Source organism: Ambystoma mexicanum, chromosome 1p (genome assembly GCF_040938575.1).
Source record: "Ambystoma mexicanum isolate Mex_15411 chromosome 1p, UKY_AmexF1_1, whole genome shotgun sequence".
Lineage (NCBI taxonomy): Eukaryota > Metazoa > Chordata > Amphibia > Caudata > Ambystomatidae > Ambystoma > Ambystoma mexicanum.
In genome coordinates this window covers 1057789357-1057805404 of record NC_090921.1, presented here as the reverse complement: position 1 = coordinate 1057805404, position 16048 = coordinate 1057789357, and the positions used below count along the sequence as shown (strand labels likewise).

General features: G+C 45.5%; 1 protein-coding gene across 1 annotated transcript in view; it reads right to left on the bottom strand.

Annotated features, from left to right (window-relative positions):
- LOC138447974 (capping protein, Arp2/3 and myosin-I linker protein 2-like) overlaps positions 1 to 16048 on the bottom strand; it is a 301863-nt gene that overhangs the window by 65364 nt on the left and 220451 nt on the right. The window contains exon 8 of the mRNA XM_069604500.1: positions 9961 to 10068. Within this exon, the coding sequence (XP_069460601.1) occupies positions 9961 to 10068 (108 nt within the window). The remainder of the gene's footprint in view (positions 1 to 9960; positions 10069 to 16048) is intronic.

The following is a 16048-nucleotide window of genomic DNA, read 5'->3' as shown; positions in this document are numbered from 1 at the left end:
CTGACTCGGTTGACCAGTCCGAAGGTCCCTTTCCTTTGGGATGAACAAGCGCAGTCTGCATTTCACAAACTGAAGGAGGCTTTTACCACTGCCCCCGTCTTGCAACACCCTAATCCGGCCCTTCCATTTATCGTGGAAGCCGATGCCTCTGCAATTGCCGTGGGGGCCATCCTGTCGCAGATTTGTCCGGCTACCCATCGACTACATCCGGTGGCTTTCCATTCCCGGAAACTAACGCCAGCCGAATGTAATTATACAATCATGGAGAGAGAATTACTGGCGATTAAGGTGGCATTCAATGAATGGAGACATCATCTGTTAGGTGCTAAGCATCCCATTACTGTGTACACGGATCATCGGAACCTCCAAGCATTGTCCCATGTGAAATGCACCAATGCTAGGCAAATACGGTGGCATTTGTTTTTTACCATGTTTGATTTCACGGTGACATATCGCCCCGGTCCGTTACATGGAAAGGCGGACGCCTTATCACGTATTGGTACGGATATGGAAACTATGAAACAGTCAACCCCAGTATTGTCCTCAGGGACGGTAGTGTGTGTTTGTTCGGTTTCTCCGTCCATCCTAGATGAGTTAAAGAGATGGGCCAAGGATCATGCTACTATACTTAAAGAGTTGGACGCCAAACTCATCACCGGTCTACCATATGTTAAAGGCCTACTATACCTGCCTGATAATCAAACCCGGAGAAAAGCCCTTGAATGGTCCCATGATCTCCCGTTGGCAGCTCACCCTGGTTGGGCCAAAACATATGACCTTCTCCACCGATGGTGTTGGTGGCCTGGTATGAAAAAGGACACCGAAACATATGTCTCCAAGTGTGCCGTATGTACACAGTGCAAAAGACCACCAGGTAAACCCGTGGGTCTTCTAATGAACATGCCATTACCCCCGTATCCGTGGCATACGGTCACCCTTGATTTTGTGGTGGAACTCCCTTGTATTGGGGGGATGTCCACCATTCTTGTAGTTGTGGACGTTTTCACCAAAATGGCACGATTTATTCCCTGCTCAGGAATACCTACTGCTTCTATGTTAGCGAGTCTGTTTTTTGACCATGTGGTGCGTTTTTTTGGCCTTCCTACGGTTCTGATATCTGACCGGGGGTCTCAATTTACCTCTCGCTTCTGGCGCTCCCTTACTTCATCTTTGGGTATTGATGCCCGCTTGTCCTCGGCCTACCATCCTCAGACGGATGGCCAGACTGAACGTACCAATGGCACTATGGAACAGTTTCTTCGCTGTCTGTGTCTGCAACATCAGTCTAATTGGTTTTCGCTGCTAGGTGCAGCAGAATTTGCCTATAACAATTCTATCCATTCATCGATTGGCTGCTCTCCGTTTTATGCTTTATATGGTCTGCACCCAAGGACTCTGCCACCTGTCTTGCCTTCTTTAAAACAGTTTCCCGCAGCTAATGCTGTGAAGGATTCCTTGCTTGCCATCCGTAAATCTGTGTTATTTCATTTACAAGCTGCGCAATGTCGTACCAAAATGCAGGCTGACAAGCGACGCGCACCGGCTCCTTCGTATTCTTGTGGTGACCGTGTGTGGCTCTCTTCAAAACATCTGGCCATTAAAGGTAAGAGGAAACTGTTGCCATGATACCTGGGTCCTTATACGATTATACGATGCCTTAACCCTGTCACTGTTTGCCTAGAGATACCATCTCATTGGCGGGTGCACCCGGTGTTCCATGTCTCCTTGCTTCGCCCTTTTGTTCCTGGCACACGGTTGCCTGCTGTCCCCGCCCCGGTTACCGTCCATGGAGAGGACGAGTATGAGGTGCGTGCTATCATGGACACTCGCCTATGTCGTGGGGTCCGGTCTTACCTGATTGATTGGAAGTGGTACGGTCCGGAAGACAGGTCCTGGGAACCGGCCTCTAATTTGAACGCACCCCATTTGTTGCGTGCCTTTTGGTCTCAACGCTTGCGAAGACTCAGGAGGGAGCGCTCTTTGTGGAGGGGTACTGTCACGTCTCAGCTAAATTGGAAGTTGCCTTGGCGATTGTCTGAGCGCTATCCGGCACGTAAACGTCTTGGAACCACAACTCCCACAACTCTTGCTGTTACAACCACGTGACGTACACGCATGACGTTGCTGTGTTTTCATTGGTTGGGAACTTCATTTAACTCCCATCTATCCGGAGATCGAGTGCTCCTAAACTGCTCTTAGTTACGAGCTCTGTTCCCGGATTCCTGTTTGACTTCCTGACTACCCGGCGCTTGAATCACGTTATTGTCCTTGTCTGTCTCCCGACGCCTGCCTCCCTCGATTGTTCCCCTTGGATTATATGAACCCGGCTTACCCATTATTGACCTCCTACTTCTGAATCCTCAAGTTTTGGTGACCCGATAACCCGAACATTTGCGAAAGGGAAATAGCGTGAGATTAACGCTCGCTTCCCTGATCATTTCATTTCTTTCCTGGTCCACACCTATTGCTTTGTCCATTTGTTTTGGACGCTCAGCTGTTTACACTGTGGATTGCTTTGAACCTTTTTTGGGACGCTCTGCTGTTTACATTTGGATTGCTTTGAACCTTAATTTGGGACGCTCTGCTGTTTACATTTGGATTGCTTTGAACCTTAATTTGGGACGCTCTGCTGTTTACATTTGGATTGCTTGGAACCTTAATTTGGGACGCTCTGCTGTTTACATTTTGATTGCTTTTGAACTTAATTGAGACGCTCTGCTGCTTCCACCGTGGTGTTCCTAGGATACTGGCACACCTTCCCTTCACTCTTCATCCTCCTTGTTTTCTGCACTTCGATACCAGTAGGTTACTGGTATATCATTCCTACGGAGCAGGTAAGAGTGGGTAATTGTGGGCGGTGTCGGCTGTTTATTCTCCGGCACTACTTGGCTGCATTTCCTGAACAACTGTTTCATTCTTTGTTCCTCTAGCTCTGACGATTCTGCTCCGGCCTTTTCACTCAAGCCCCCGGCCTGCCAGGTGTATTGATCCCTGTAGGCTGAGCTCTTGGGAGGGAAGTCTTTGGCACATCACCTAAAGACCCCAGATTCCTTGAAAGAAAGGAACTTCCCTAGAAGAGTGGGGAAGGATTATCTGCAACGACCAGAAATCAACCACTGGGTTGTGACAGATAGGGGTTACTGGCATAGAGCAACTCGATTCTTGGCAGGGACCGTTGGAGCTCTTCCACACACAGCCATGATGGTCCACACCCCTGGTGGTCTCTGCCTAAATCACTTTCATGAAGCTTTTTTCAAAATCTATGCCAGTATGGTCATTGTAAGTACCTTTCATGAAGCTGCGCTCACACTATATCAGTTACTATCAATGTAAATCACTGTTATGAAGCAGAATCAATGTATGCCATACCATTATGGGTACTGTAAATCATTTTCATGAAGCTGTGGTCATAATCACATCACTCCCACACTCTCTCATATGACGAAAGGACTACTGCCCTACAGGAGTATAAGGATGAGTAGTGGCTAAACCACCTACACAGTCCTCACACTGAGATCACTTTTGGTTAGTAGCAATCATAAAGGTGAAACAGCCATAGTCAAGAGACATACGTCCTCTGTATTTTGCGGTAGCTGGGACAAAGGGCAGGCTATACTCTTAAGAAGGTTGTGACTGTCATAACAGTATTTTGTATTTGTATTTATTTTATTTGTATAGCGCTCCAAACCCAGGGGTAGACGGGCGCTTAAGAAAATGGTTACAGCATTGCAAAGTATTTTTGTGTTGCATACATGTTATAGAGTATACATATATATACAGTTGTCAATATACAAAACACATACAGTACGCATAATATACAATTTTCAGTATAGGTATAGTACCTAATCCAGTTACCGCGCGGGGGTCTGGTGTTAGGGGCGCTATTAACAACCCAAAATAAAGGAATGTCCAATCAAGGTGCTCTAAAAATATATAGACTTTACTTAAACACACAAATGTGCAATAATATATGTCTTTAAACCCCTGTGGAAAGAACACAGAATATGCAGAATGCAGATGATGCAAGCACTGGGTTAAATGTAACTGGGGCCAAAAGCAAGACATGCAACAATGTCACTTAGAAGGATATTTCTTGGTAGCAAAAGGTGCAAAAGGGTGGCTTATCAGTCTCTAGGGTCCCAAAAGTGGACCGAAAGGACAGAACCTCTCATAAATATCATAATCTGTCTTTAGGTGGGTTGAGAGCATCACAACCAGCTTTGGGATGCTATCTATGCCAGTTGAACCAGATTCAGATGTGGTGAGTCATGATGGTCCAGGCGGCGACGTGGTGTCGGTTCGAAAGAGAGCTCTGTGCGGCTCGAAGGCAGCATTCGAGCAATGCAGTTCGGAGGGCTCATCAGGGCAGGTTCAAAGGTCCAGCCAGTTAGAGACATTGGTAACAACTCGATCAGGTCGATCAGTGAAGACATTTTTCCAGTGGTTCAAGTCGAAGCCCACAGTGGTTTGAATCTGTGACCCTGATTGTCCGATGCAATGTTCGAAGAGGCTATGGTTCAAAGTCGTCTGCAGAGGCGAGCGTGTTTTTCGAGCCAAGCAGGTGACATGCTCTGCTGGTTAAATGCAGCATCAAGCCAGTTCGATGGATACAAAACAGCAGTGCAAAGAAAGTGCCAAAAGCTGGTATGTGGGTCCTGATGGTTCGAAGGCGTTCAAACACGGTTGACTCGTCTACAAGGATGCTCCGAAGCTGTGGAATACAAGAACTGCTTTGGCTTTTTCTGGTCCTTGGAGTCCCAATCCAGGGCCTAAGGGGCAGAATTGGAGACCCACTGCCACCTGCAGGAGTCCTTCACATCCAGGGAGGAGCCTCGGTACTGGTGCAGCTAGCAGTGAATGCCCCCCCCCAATGTTCCCTAGGGATGTTTAGGGAGGAAAGCTTGCCTTTGCCTTGGATCACCTGTCATCACGTCCACCGGAGGGCTTTGGAAAAGACTGCTCTCTCAATAGGGCCCAAACAAATTATTCTGTCCTTAAGAGTCCAAGATGAATCAAAGAAGGAGAGGGAGACCCCTTCATCAGTATAAAGGCAAAAGGCCACTGGGGATTGTATGAAAGCATACCTGCTTTAAGGGGTGCAAGCCCTGTTAAGTTAACAAGTGACCTCTGACTTTTTGCATCATACCCAAAGTGCTCTGCAGGAAGTGTAGACAACAGGAAAGAAAGAGAAGCCCACAGAAAACCAAGATGGAGGAACCCTTCTTCCAGCCTTTCTTCTCTGTCTAGCTGTCCTAACTGTGCCCCTTCCTAAACCTGCAGCATGAAATTCCTTTTGACATGAACACCCTGGTGTGAGGATGGCCCTATTGTTGTGGGAGCGCCTCTGAAGCTTGATTCCCAGGAGTCCCCAGCTGTCAACTTCCTGGACTGAAGAGGTGTTACCCAACCTTCCAAGGGATCAAACGAGACACAACCTTCTTGTATATTGTCCTGAGCAGGTGTTGGCAGTTTGACTAGAATCCCCATAACCTTTCCATGACTGGCCTGGGCCCACAGTGTGATTGATTAATTCAATATTTTGACGTGTGAAGGTATGAATTTTCCATACTGTTCTATGTATTTATGCTTTGATTTATCTGCATAATTACAAACAGATTTAATTAGCTTTTTTAAAAGGTTATTGTAGGACCTATGGCCTACATAATAAATGATGAATTTTTTCTAATGTAACAAAAACACTATTCTCTGTGTGCACTGTTCTTTGAGGTAAATTAACAACCCATGGAATAGGGCCAAGTTGATGCAAAAACTTGGTTTTCGAACCAGTTGGTTAATGGGTCATTTGGGGGACTCCCTATGTGTGTTAACTGGGCACACAGTGTTGCAGTGTGGAATGTAAATCTGATGTGGCTTTAATAATTGTGAGAACTATCTGTCATTATACCAAACCTCAGGTATGGCTTATTATAGAGACTACCCTGAGACTACCATGAGAATACCCTGCCACAGGACTAACAGTTCTTCATAATTATTACGGTTTTGGGTCAGAGTGTAAGATTTAAATGCATTCTCTGTCTGCAGCAACTTTGCTGTCTCAGCAGCTGTCAAACAGAGCACCTGTAACCATTGAACCCGCTCTATTCCAATGAAGAGCAGGAACTACACATCAGGAGACTGATACAGCAGGGCACATGTACACATTATGTTTGTGGCATGAAGTTTTCTAAAAAAGGGGTCTGTTTAGCCGAGTACCCTTTCTGAGATGGATTACACGTACTATTTTATTACTGATCGAAATTGAAATAAGACAGGCCTTCTACACCCTTGACAGATGGCAATCCTTCACACGCCACGCGCATGCACTCGTCACTCTTACACACACAGGCCCTCATTACGACACTGGCGGTAACCAATGGCGCTATTAGCACCATGGTTGCTGCCGGTATTGTAACGAGTCCGCCAATGGTAAATGGGGAAATACCGCCCCATTCCAAGGTTGCGGGGTGGTAATTCCCCATTTACCATTGGCCCTTCCCCATTCCCATTTTTGCCCCATAGGGCTCAATGGGACTGGGGAAGGCGGTAATTACGGTACCGCAAATTGCGGTACCGTAATTACCTCGGAAGTCCCTTTGTGGGTCCCTACTTTAACGGCTGGTCCAGACCAGCCGTTAAGGTCGGGAGCCGCAAAGGGACTTCGTAATCAGGTGTTAAGGGTTGAACGGCGCCGTTAAACCCTATATGCCAGGGTCGTAATGACTCCCCACAGTCTGTCTGTCAGTCAGTCACTCACACAAGCTAACACAAACGCACAGACATTACAAAACCGCACACACTGAAACACAAACACGCACGTATCCCATATGCATACATACACTTTTTTTAAACTCACCATGGTTCACAGTCACGCTGCTGTTTACTTGGTCTTGTGGTCAGGACGGGGCAATCAGAGCCGGGTACCGGTAATGTGCACTTCTGCTTGTCCTGGCCGGAACTAGTTGGGCTGGGTTGAATGGGCAGGCGTTTGGTTAAAGTACACGCTAAGCAGTTTGGAGGCAGGATATGCTATGTAAGGACTTTTTATAAAATGCATGAGCGCCACAGGTGGGTTTGTGGCACTGAGAGAGACTGCATAGTGGGGATCAGAATTATTTACAAAAGCCAGGTTTTAATTAAGTCGTTTCCCTAACAAGAGATGGTTCTCAATAGTTCTGATATGTTCTGTCATTATATTCCACATCATAGGGACAAGATGAAAAAACGGGGGGCCAGCAGAACAACACTTTTTGATTCGAGGCAGCTGAAGATTTTAATGATCTACCCAGGAGATACCAGAGAGAAGACGGTAAGAAGGAAACAGGGGGTTTAGGTCATGGAAGGTGTGATGTGCGAAGCATAAGACTTTGAACTGTGCAAGACTTTTAAGGCATCCCCTGAAAGGGCTATTCATCAGTAAATGCTCAGCGGAGATCTGTAGCCTCTGCAGCCTCTTCTAACAGACACTGTGGTGAGCCCAGATTGATACCGTTGGAGCAATGCAGCCAGGGCAACACTAGATCTGCAATTGATTAAATCCTCCGAGATTGTTCCAAGTAAGTGAAACATATTCGAACCATTCCAAGGTGTTGGTATCCCTCTTTCACAACTTGGATAATTTGTGCTCCACTGAAAATTCCTGATCAGTTACCATGCAAATGTTTTAACTAATTAGGCAGCCCCAGGACATAGTCCTAAAGAGAAAGGCCAAAAATAACCAGAGTCTATTTTAGATGGCTGTGTGATAAGAATGCCATCTCACCCTCCACCAACATTACTGCGTTACTGTATAAAATACCAAGCCCAATTCTGGCACAATCCTGTTGTAAAGCGCTCTGCTGCTCTTGTGCTAGGTTTGTGCTAGCAGCAATCCAATCAAATACAACAAATGTGGTCTTAGTGTGTTTTACTTTCAAGTTAGTACCCATACAGTTATCCAGGGCAAGGATTGAGAGAATGAGCCCTGTGCTTAACGGGTGTAGGATAACAGGTAAGGACAACTTGTAACTAATACAACAATATTAAAGAAAATACAAAGTGGCACAGATCACGAAGTCAAGTAGGATCAATACGAGGCACACACATGCAGATATGTTTAAACAAAAGGTTAATTAGGGCTTTTTTAGAGCGCTGGGCTAAACTAGAAAATTCCAAAGCAAAACTTCAACAACACGATGGTTTCTCCATGGGGTTATGAGTTTAGCATACAGATCTTAATCTAGGTTTCAAAGACCTGGAGTTGAGTGTCCCTGCTCGTGTTTCTTGTCTCATTAGCTGGTGAATTCAGATTGTCTTCCGGGTTCATAGGGGACCACGTGCATCTGTGGACACATGCCCCCAGCTCTCCCACAGGGGCCTGTAGTCTATGTTTTCCTAGAGGCTCAATTTCTGCTTCCTCTCCCTGTTTCTTTATCAGAGACCTGTCCTTATTCCTCAAGGCCCTCTCTTTGCTTTCCTTCTCGATGAGCAGTAACACTCTTTTTCCTAAGGAAACCTTTTCTGCCGTTCCTGTCCTCTCCTCTCCAATAAGTCTCTGCTCCTGTACTTTATTCACATGTTCATACCGCCACCCCTCAAGGCTACTACCCCTTACGAGGTGCTGGGTTTGCTTACTCCTGATCTCTCTGTCTCCTTTGATCCTCTGAGATCCTGTTTCTTTTACTCTCTTTTGTATCTCTCCCAACCTTCTCCCTATGTCTTCTTTCATCCTCCTCTTTGTTTCTCCTCTTCCCAGATATTCTCTCTCTCTCATTCTCCTGAGTATCTCTGCCAACCTCCCCTCCCACTCTAATATCTCCTTCGATGTCCCTTCAAACCGGCTTCTTGTATCTCTTTTCAACTTCCTAATTTCTCCTGCACTCTACCCTGATATTTTACCTCTCCTTCTTTGTCTTTCTCCCTCTCTCCTTCCCGCCTCCTAGATATTCTTCTCAATGCCCTACTTACTTCCTCCTTTATCCTCTGTTTTGAAATTCTCTCCACTTCTCCTCCACACCACAGACCTCCTCTCCAAAGCCTCTCGCCATCCTTTCTTCTGCTCCCGACCTCTTTCCTCCACCTATTTGCAATCCCTTCGTGCAACCCTGGGTGCCTTCCTCCTCCTTGCCTCATCCACCTTTTTCCTTTTCTCCTCAGCCTGCAGCTGAGGTTTCTGCCTCTCTTCTCCCACCCTTCTTTTAATACTTTTGCCTTTCTCCTCTCTCCTGCTCCTCCCAGCTTCCTCTTTAAACACCTTCTTCCATCTCTGTCCTTTCTCAACAGCCTCCTCACCTTGCTCACCAAATCCTTCTCAGACTCGATGATCCTCTTAGAGAGGACTTAAAGGGGACGGACTGGCTACTAGAATTTGGAGTAGGGACACCTGTTTATGTTTTTTGATGGCTGTTACCAGATTGGGCAAGTAATTCAGGCTCCACCAACATCTTGAAACTCATTCATGTATTCAAAACGCTCCCGAGCAGTCCGTCCTCGCGCCGACTCTCTGAGTCTGACAGCATCCGATCTGACTGGGGCCCCCCCCCCCCCCCGAGTTCAGCAGTATCATTAGGCCGTGAAACTACTCTTCTGAATCTAGGCTTCCACAAAGGGGGACTACAACATGCAGGGTTACTCATGCATTGCCTCCCTTGCAGCCAATGAGAATCCCTGGGAAGGACAGAAGAATGGGTCTAGACTGCATCTCCCAATCACAGGCAGGGTACTTCATCAATCCCATCCCTGAAAAACAAACATAGCTGCTATAGCTATATTGTGATCAAGCCAGAGTTCCAGCAATGCTGAATCGGTTCATGATAGCCAGTTCTCGGGCACTCCGGGCTTGGCTATCAGTGGTTTTATTATTATTCCTGCCTCTTGGTACAATGCAAGATAAAATGGAGCCCGTGGATAGAATGCTCTGGAATCTGGGGAAACCCTTCACAACAATCATAGCGTCAGTTGAATAGCTCGCGCGGACGCACTTACTGTCCAGTTCCAGCATGCAGCTGTGGTCCCTGAGCTGTTCCTCGTGCACTGAGAAGGCTCTCCTGTCCTGGAACTGCTTCAAACGAGGCCTGAGTTTCAGTTGATTGTCTGGGAAAAGAAGTCGAAAAAGAATGACAATGGTTGGATATACGCCATGCGTTCTTGCAATTCCGGAAGTGCAGTGCCAACGTGCAGAACATGAAGCAGCATTGCTTTTAGCAAACAAGGACACAGTGAGGAAAGTACCAAGGTATTCACTTTAATATGCAAGAGGTGATTCTATCCAACAGGTATAATGATCATCAACTTTACCTTTTGATTGGGAAGCCGCTACAGCACATTTTATTGGGGTTTGTTTAAAAATCAAAGGCCACCGAGGCTATCTGGTACAGTGCTACCTCTTGGCAATCTTCTGGTGCTCTGGTATCATAAGGGCGTCGTGGCCATTTTGAGACCTGAACTTAGATATTTCTATTCCCTCACGTGTGTCAGTATGTAAAGAGTCTCCCTCTGTCCTTTACACTCTGTATCTATGCCACGGGATTGCATTCAAAGCCCCCGGTCACCCACAGTTTATTAAGGTATCATTTATTTATTTATTTGCATTTGTATAGCACGCATCGGCCCTAGGGCATCGTGGCACTTAATGCCATAGTTAAGGTTATGTGGCGTGTAGACCTCATGTTATGAGGACCAACATGTCACATTTTCCTTTGAACCTGTCATTGAAGATGCACCAAATTTGGCAAAACATAGTTTGACGACATCAGAACACAGACATGCCAAATGTGGTGAAATGTTGTGTCAGTCTTCATGAAGAAAAAAGTGTCGAAAATGTGCTCTTTGCATGGAGCTTTTCATGGACCAAAACAACCCACTTTTGGGACAAATATGTGAAATGTGTCGGCTTTGATTTTCCAGATTTTTGGCATTACCTGGGCCTCACGGGGAACACATGCTAGCAAAACATATTTCGAAAATCGAATCGGGAAATTATTCACCTTTTTGTATTTTCAAAAGATATTTTTTATATTTCATACATGCACAGTAGAGCTAGAAGTAGAGTAGAATCAGCATGTGCACAAAATGCAAAAACGACAGACACACATTTAGAAACACGTGAAAATTAAATATACATGCCTATGCACAATCTCCATTCAGTCGCACCAGATGGGCAAAACACACAATTTAGACATGGACACAACACACAGAAAACTCTTTTTGGAAAAGATATGTATTATAATGACAAGTTAAAACAAAACTATGGACATCAGACACACTTAAAATTATCTGAAAAAATAAAAAAAAAATTACAAGGGTTTAAGGTTCTTACCTATAAGAACTAAAGTCTATAAATGTTAGACATGCCACCGTTGAGGTCCCTACTAACAGTCCAATGTAACTTTCTCCACACTCTAAACAAAGTCCATCTAATGATAAATCGTGCCTTCACTCACGTTGCACCACTACCCATGAACACTTGCTTTAAATATTATACAGTTTACATCAATCATCTTATTAAAGTGAGTCTTGTGAAGAAATAGGTCTTATGTGTTAAGGATCAATTTGCAGTCAGATGCACCTTTTTTTAGAACAGGAAACAGTTCATTTGGCCTCAGTAACCTCAACATTGGCCTTTCCAACATGTGTACACTTCACTATTGTATAGGCAGTAACCCCTTTTCAGCTAATACTACATAGCTCCAGCCACTTGACACTTTGGTCTGAACTCATTTTCAGGCTAATTCTTGTCCCACTGTTGATCTTTTATTTGATAAGATCAACCTCTGCCTCTCCAACCTTAAGCAACGGATGTCAAAAACGGCATCAAATTCATCTGACCCAAACATGACTTGTCCCCAAGACAAAGTGGGGCAAACCTCTGCCTGGGTTCTAGGTTGCACCCATCATGTACTTCCAGAGGACAAGCCATAGGTGTGTGTTAGTTTGTATGAAGATCGAGCTTGGTGTAACACACAGAGCAATACTTTGTTTTTAGTTTCACATGCTCCTCCCAATTATAACATTCTCAGGACACCAAATAGAAGTATACCTCATACACTTCGAACTGAACCACCCATCTCCTTTTCCTCTGACCACCCAGACCCAGCAGACAAGTCTAGCTGCACAAGCAGAGCCTTATTCTTTGAGCTTCAGCGGCTCATCACAGATAACTGTCAGTATACTCATGGTGTTAGGAGCGCTTGGGAAAACAAGTAAGCGCTCATTAAAATGTGCAAACAATCTAGATGTTAGCAGAGCACAATGCCAGCCTATTATACAGTTACACTGAAAAGTGAAGGCTGCATGAGTATGGCCCTGTCCGTTTTCCATATTGTGTTACAGAGGGGTGTTCAGTTATTTCTTCAGGATGGTCAGTCAGGGGCATACCTTTAATATAAAAGAATTTCACAAGCGAAGGGATGGCTCCTGGGACTTAATTGGAACGCAAGCATGCCCAATGTAGGTGAATTCATTTTTTTATTTAGGTTCAGTATCTGCTGCATTGATCTACACAAAAAAGGTGTGTCCCCTTTTATGCTAGGAAAAAAGTATTTTATATTCTAAACTTGGTAACCTTCTTTTAAATCGTTATTAAACACCACTACTCCATTATAACTGAATGAGGTACAGCCAATTTAGGACCCACAAACCTCTTAAAAGCACACTGGTATACACCAGATCCACTGAAAAGCATACCCTGAAAACCCCTGAATTCCTGACCAATGAAAGTGTATCCCTGCTCTACTTGGCTGGAACCTGGATTTTAAATAATTGCACCACGTGTGGCTGTGTTATGCATTCAATTGAGAGGCCCTGTACAGTGCATCAAAAAGCTCTCAGACAGCATTTTGGATTATCGCCCCGTTTGTGTCGATTCCTTGGTCTCCTGAGTTCCCTTCCATTCTACTATGTGTGAGAAACCAAAAGGTGTCTCACTTTCTAGTCCCCGGAATCACTCTCAGCAGGCCACGGCACTGCCATCGCCTTTGGATATCTACATCTACCCTGGGGGTGGGCCAGTGAGGGAGGATAACCAAGGGTGAGGGATCTTCGGGGAGTGGGGGTTAGACAACCGAAGGCGAGACGCGGTATCCCCCCTTACCCATGCCCATACCCCATCCTATTTTATAGGATTCTCCAATATCCCATCCCCTCCCCTTTTCAACACAAACTCTGGGGCAAGGAAGAGGAGGAATGAGAAAAAAGAGGCTAACCCTTACATATCCCATTGGACATGTCTTGTTAATAAGGTCAGGCAAAGTCAGGCACTTTACCTTAATCACATACATCTGATACCCATTAGCTGCCCCCACACGGATGAAAGGCAGAACATGGAGACACACTCAGAGCAAGGTGGAACACGAGAAGGAGCAGATCTTCCGGGACGAAGGCAAACCCACTGGAGCAGGACAACAGGTCGAGGGATCAGAGTGAGGGGCTGGGAAACCCTGAACATCCCTGCAGGTGGTTATTGCCTCTGGGAAACCGTGAGAGATACGTGAAAAAGGCCAGAACAAAGACAAGAAGAAGCCTGCATTTCAAGGACGCGAGCGAACCTCCCGGGTGAATAGCAGAGTTGGGGAGACGAGGCCAAGCCTGTGGTATTAACCTTGACTTGTGAATCAAAGCCGCAGAGAACAGAAAAGAATGCACACAAGTGGTCAGTTAGCGAAAGACATGAAAGGCCGGTTTGTGCCAAGGAAAGATTGAAGCCACGACCGTGTATCTCACAATTGAAGGTTGCGCGCGTGCTGATGAGACGTGAAAGAAAGCAAACCTGTAGTGAACTTTAAAGTCAGCGGTAACTGTGAAGTCAGTGACACAGAGTAGCAGAGTGATCCGGCGAAAGGGAGCAACCCGCTCAAAGTCTCAGGGAAATGTTTAGAGGTTTGCTATAAAGCAATAAAGTGAATGAACTTTGAAATACATGATAGTCAAGATTTACCCAGATGAAAGGGGAAGTTAAAAGGTGATTGCTTTAAGAGAAAGACTTCTTTGAACTTTTTGAACTACCCAGACCAAGAGACACTGGGGCAAATATCATAAGAAAGAGCTGAAGTGGAAGTCGAAGTGGTCCCACAGAGATTTGTGAAAAAGCCTTGCGCATTGAAAAGTCTTCAACATCAGTGAAAGGATCGAGCCCGACTGAGGGAGACCTAGAAGGTGCTTTTGTTGAATGTGAATAAAGCTTGGGGGAGGGAGCCCCTGCAAGTGCTACGATTGCAAGGTCTAAGCCCGGCAGAGCAAGATCTACGTCGTACATTTCTTGAGAGGTCTGAGCCCGACAGAGGGAGACCTACGTGAACTATTGATGCCTTGAGAGGTCCGAGCCTGACAGAGGGATACCTACATGAATTTTGTTGAATCGTGGAAGAAATATTTTGTGAACTTAATTGACTTTAATGTGGAAGGCCAAGCGAGCCTCGACCCACATTTTGAACTGCCTTTTTCTTTGATAACCTGAGCCAGAGTGCGTCATCTTGTCCACAGAGGCCGCCTTACTCAATACTGTCCAACGTGGGGAGGGGAGCTGACTCAGCCATCTTGATCCTTTCTGTTATAACACTGACTATAAATAAATCTTTTCTTTATTATTTGATGGTAGAGACTACTCCCATTATAGCTATAGGGCAAAGTAGGAGTTTTTACAAACCCCAAGAATTTAATAAAGGTTTTGAAACTTGTACCTCTTGTGTCAGTGTGATACCATGCCTCCCTTACATATGACTTTTCCCCTTTACCTCTTGCTTGTTCCTTTCCTATGTTTCATTGTACACACCTAGCTCCGACTCTGTTCTGTATCCGGGAGCTCAAGACATTCACATGTACCTGTCCAAGCCCTGTGTCTTGGAACTTGAGACTTCAGAAATCTCAAAGAGAGATTATTTTGTCTTGTGGCTTTTTTTTCTCCGATATGGCAACACTTTGGTATTATAGTCCCTTGACTACCTCAATTGCCCCCAGTGTATTCCTGTTTTGTTGGCATCAAGGTATAAATGGGAGGTCCTTGACTACAAAAGTGCAGAGAAGGTAACTTCCTTGGATTGAGGTGGGCCTAAGATAGCTTCTCAAGAACAAGGCCCTTAGGTTTAGCAACAAGAGGGTGGCGTGCTGAATCATGACATCTGAAATGTGAAAGAGGGCCAGGCACATTTTTTTAAAGATCAGGTAGAAGGAGAATTGGGCCGGCTAAGTGGAGCTATGGGGGTCTATCTGATCCTCCTAGCTATTCAATGCCTGCCTGAAACCTAAAGCTGACATACTGTCTCCCTTCACATCCAGACGTATGCAGATGACACACAGATTAAAATCAAACTCACATGTTCATTGCAGAATTCTGGCATCATCTGCAGCTGCCTTCAAAGAATCCAAGGCTGTCTTTCCTTGTTCCATCAAAATAAGGAGGTCACAAAGAAAACTAATTTCCAGTTGCACGTCTTTGGATCATACCACTACTGAACATGTCCCAAAGAGTGCCTGTTGCCTCTGTGATGGTCATCTCATGATTAGCCTTACTGTAACAGCCTGTACCTTGGTCTCCCTAAACACCTTACTCATAAACCTCAGATGATGAAACCTCATGCCCACATAACCCAAGCCTTCCTTGAACTGCACTGGCACCCGGTAGCGGCTGGCATAGTATCTGAAACCCTCTGCATACTGCACAGAGCTTTCTGGGACTCTGGTCCTGACCACCTAATATAGAAGACCAGGAAATAGGGCCTTTCAGGACTTCACTGATGCCTTACCTTACGCACCCTTGCCTCAGCCCTCTTCAGAAAAATAAAAACAGAAGAAAAAACAAAAATAGCTGGGGCTGGTGCCTCTGCCTGGAATGCCTCGCATCTTAGAGCTCAGGAAAAACAACTTTACTTCAATAAAAAAAATGGAACTCCTTTCACTTCAAATATGTTTGCTTCCTGATGTAGTCAATCACCTGTTTTGGAAACTCATTCACCCCTTGCTTGCCCTCCTTCCTGCTCTTCACCTTTCTTCTACACTCCTTCCACCAACAGCTCCACTGACTGGTGTGAGAACCCTGAAGCTGTCTCACCCGCTAGTCCCTGGGGATCTGTCATCCAGG